The sequence below is a fragment of the Rhagoletis pomonella genome, unplaced genomic scaffold (genome assembly GCF_013731165.1).
Source record: "Rhagoletis pomonella isolate Grant_MI unplaced genomic scaffold, Rhpom_1.0 Rhpom_scaffold_26590, whole genome shotgun sequence".
NCBI classification, from domain to species: Eukaryota; Metazoa; Arthropoda; class Insecta; order Diptera; family Tephritidae; genus Rhagoletis; species Rhagoletis pomonella.
In genome coordinates, this window is record NW_023485041.1 from 1 (window position 1) to 1,465 (window position 1,465).

At 46.7% G+C, this 1,465-nt stretch overlaps 1 protein-coding gene across 1 annotated transcript; it reads left to right on the forward strand.

Annotated features, from left to right (window-relative positions):
* Positions 1–637: 637 nt before the first annotated feature.
* On the forward strand, positions 638–1,181 carry LOC118732742 (the record flags this gene model as incomplete). The annotated part of the gene is made up of 1 exon (XM_036461856.1): positions 638–1,181. A coding segment is annotated over exon 1 (544 nt), but the record flags the coding sequence as incomplete, so codon positions are not given.
* Positions 1,182–1,465: the final 284 nt, after the last annotated feature.

Genomic DNA, 1,465 nt, shown 5'->3' on the forward strand with positions numbered 1-1,465 from the left:
ATACTACATCCACCATCTAGCGATATGTACCAAACATTAAAAAAGCGTATTCTAGAGCAATTTTCGGATTCGGAACAAAAACGAATCAAGAACTTGTTGCAAGACCTTGAACTAGGTGACTTGAGGCCGTCACATTTGCTACGTGAAATGCGTCTGCTGCCAGGTACTGAAATAAACGACAGCATGCTGAGATCGATTTGGCTTAGCAGATTGCCACAGAACGTGCGCTCCATCATATCTATTAGTAACGAGCCGCTTGACAAGGTTGCTTTGTTGGCAGATAAAATTATTGAGGTTAGCGACAGCCCGCAGATACACGCGGTAGCAGCACGAAGCGACGACGGGCAGTCTGAAATTTTTCGGAAGATGGCGGCGCTAACAAAAGAGGTAGCCGAACTGAAAGCTAAGCTTCAACAGCGTGGTAGGCAAACACGTCGGTCGGCCTCCCGAGGACGCTCATGTACACCCAACAAAGGCGACAGCATTTGATGGTACCATAAAAAATTCGGCGAAAAAGCAACCAAATGCCGATCCCCCTGCTCACATTCTTTAAACTAAAACCCCTGGCACAAACGCGGTACGTGACAGGGTCTCTTCTAAAAACCGTTGTCTTTTGATAGTCGACCGAGATAGCAAGATGCAATTTTTAGTAGACACGGGGGCAGAGGTTAGCGTCATACCTCCAACAGCGGAACTGCGCAGACATCCAAATCCGAAAGTATTCCTGTATGCTGCCAATAAGACGACCATAAAAATTTACGGAGATCGCATAATGTATTTAAACCTTGGTTTGAGAAGAAAATTCCAATGGAAGTTTATCGTAGCTGACGTTTCGCAGCCCATTGTAGGAGCAGACTTCCTGGCACACTTTCAACTTCTGGTCGACTTGCATCAGCGCAAACTTGTTGATAGCTCAACGAACGTATCGCAAAGTGGCAGCGTCAAAACGATAGACGCGTATACTGGCGGGTTATCCTTTATCGACAGTGATATGCCTTTTCAGGACCTACTGCGAGAGTTTAAGGACCTTGCGCTGACAAACGTAACACCAAAAAATATAACACTCGACGTCACGCATCACATAATAACTAAAGGACCACCGATTTTTTCTAAGCCCAGGCGTTTGGCACCCGACAAACTGAAGGCAGCGAAGGCGGAAATTCAAACACTTCTAGACGCTGGTATTTGCCGCCCGTCGCGGAGCCCGTGGGCAAGCCCGCTACATATGATGCGAAAAAAAAATGGCGAATGGAGGCCGTGCGGAGATTTTAGGCGATTGAACAGCGTTACGGAACCCGATCGGTACCCGATACCGCATCTTCACGATTTCACACATAACTTGCACGGTTGCACTGTTTTTTCAACTATAGACTTGCTTCGCGCATACCATCAACTACCAGTAGAGCCGGCTGACATACCAAAAACAGCAATAACGACGCCGTTTGGTATGTTTGAATTTGTTTTT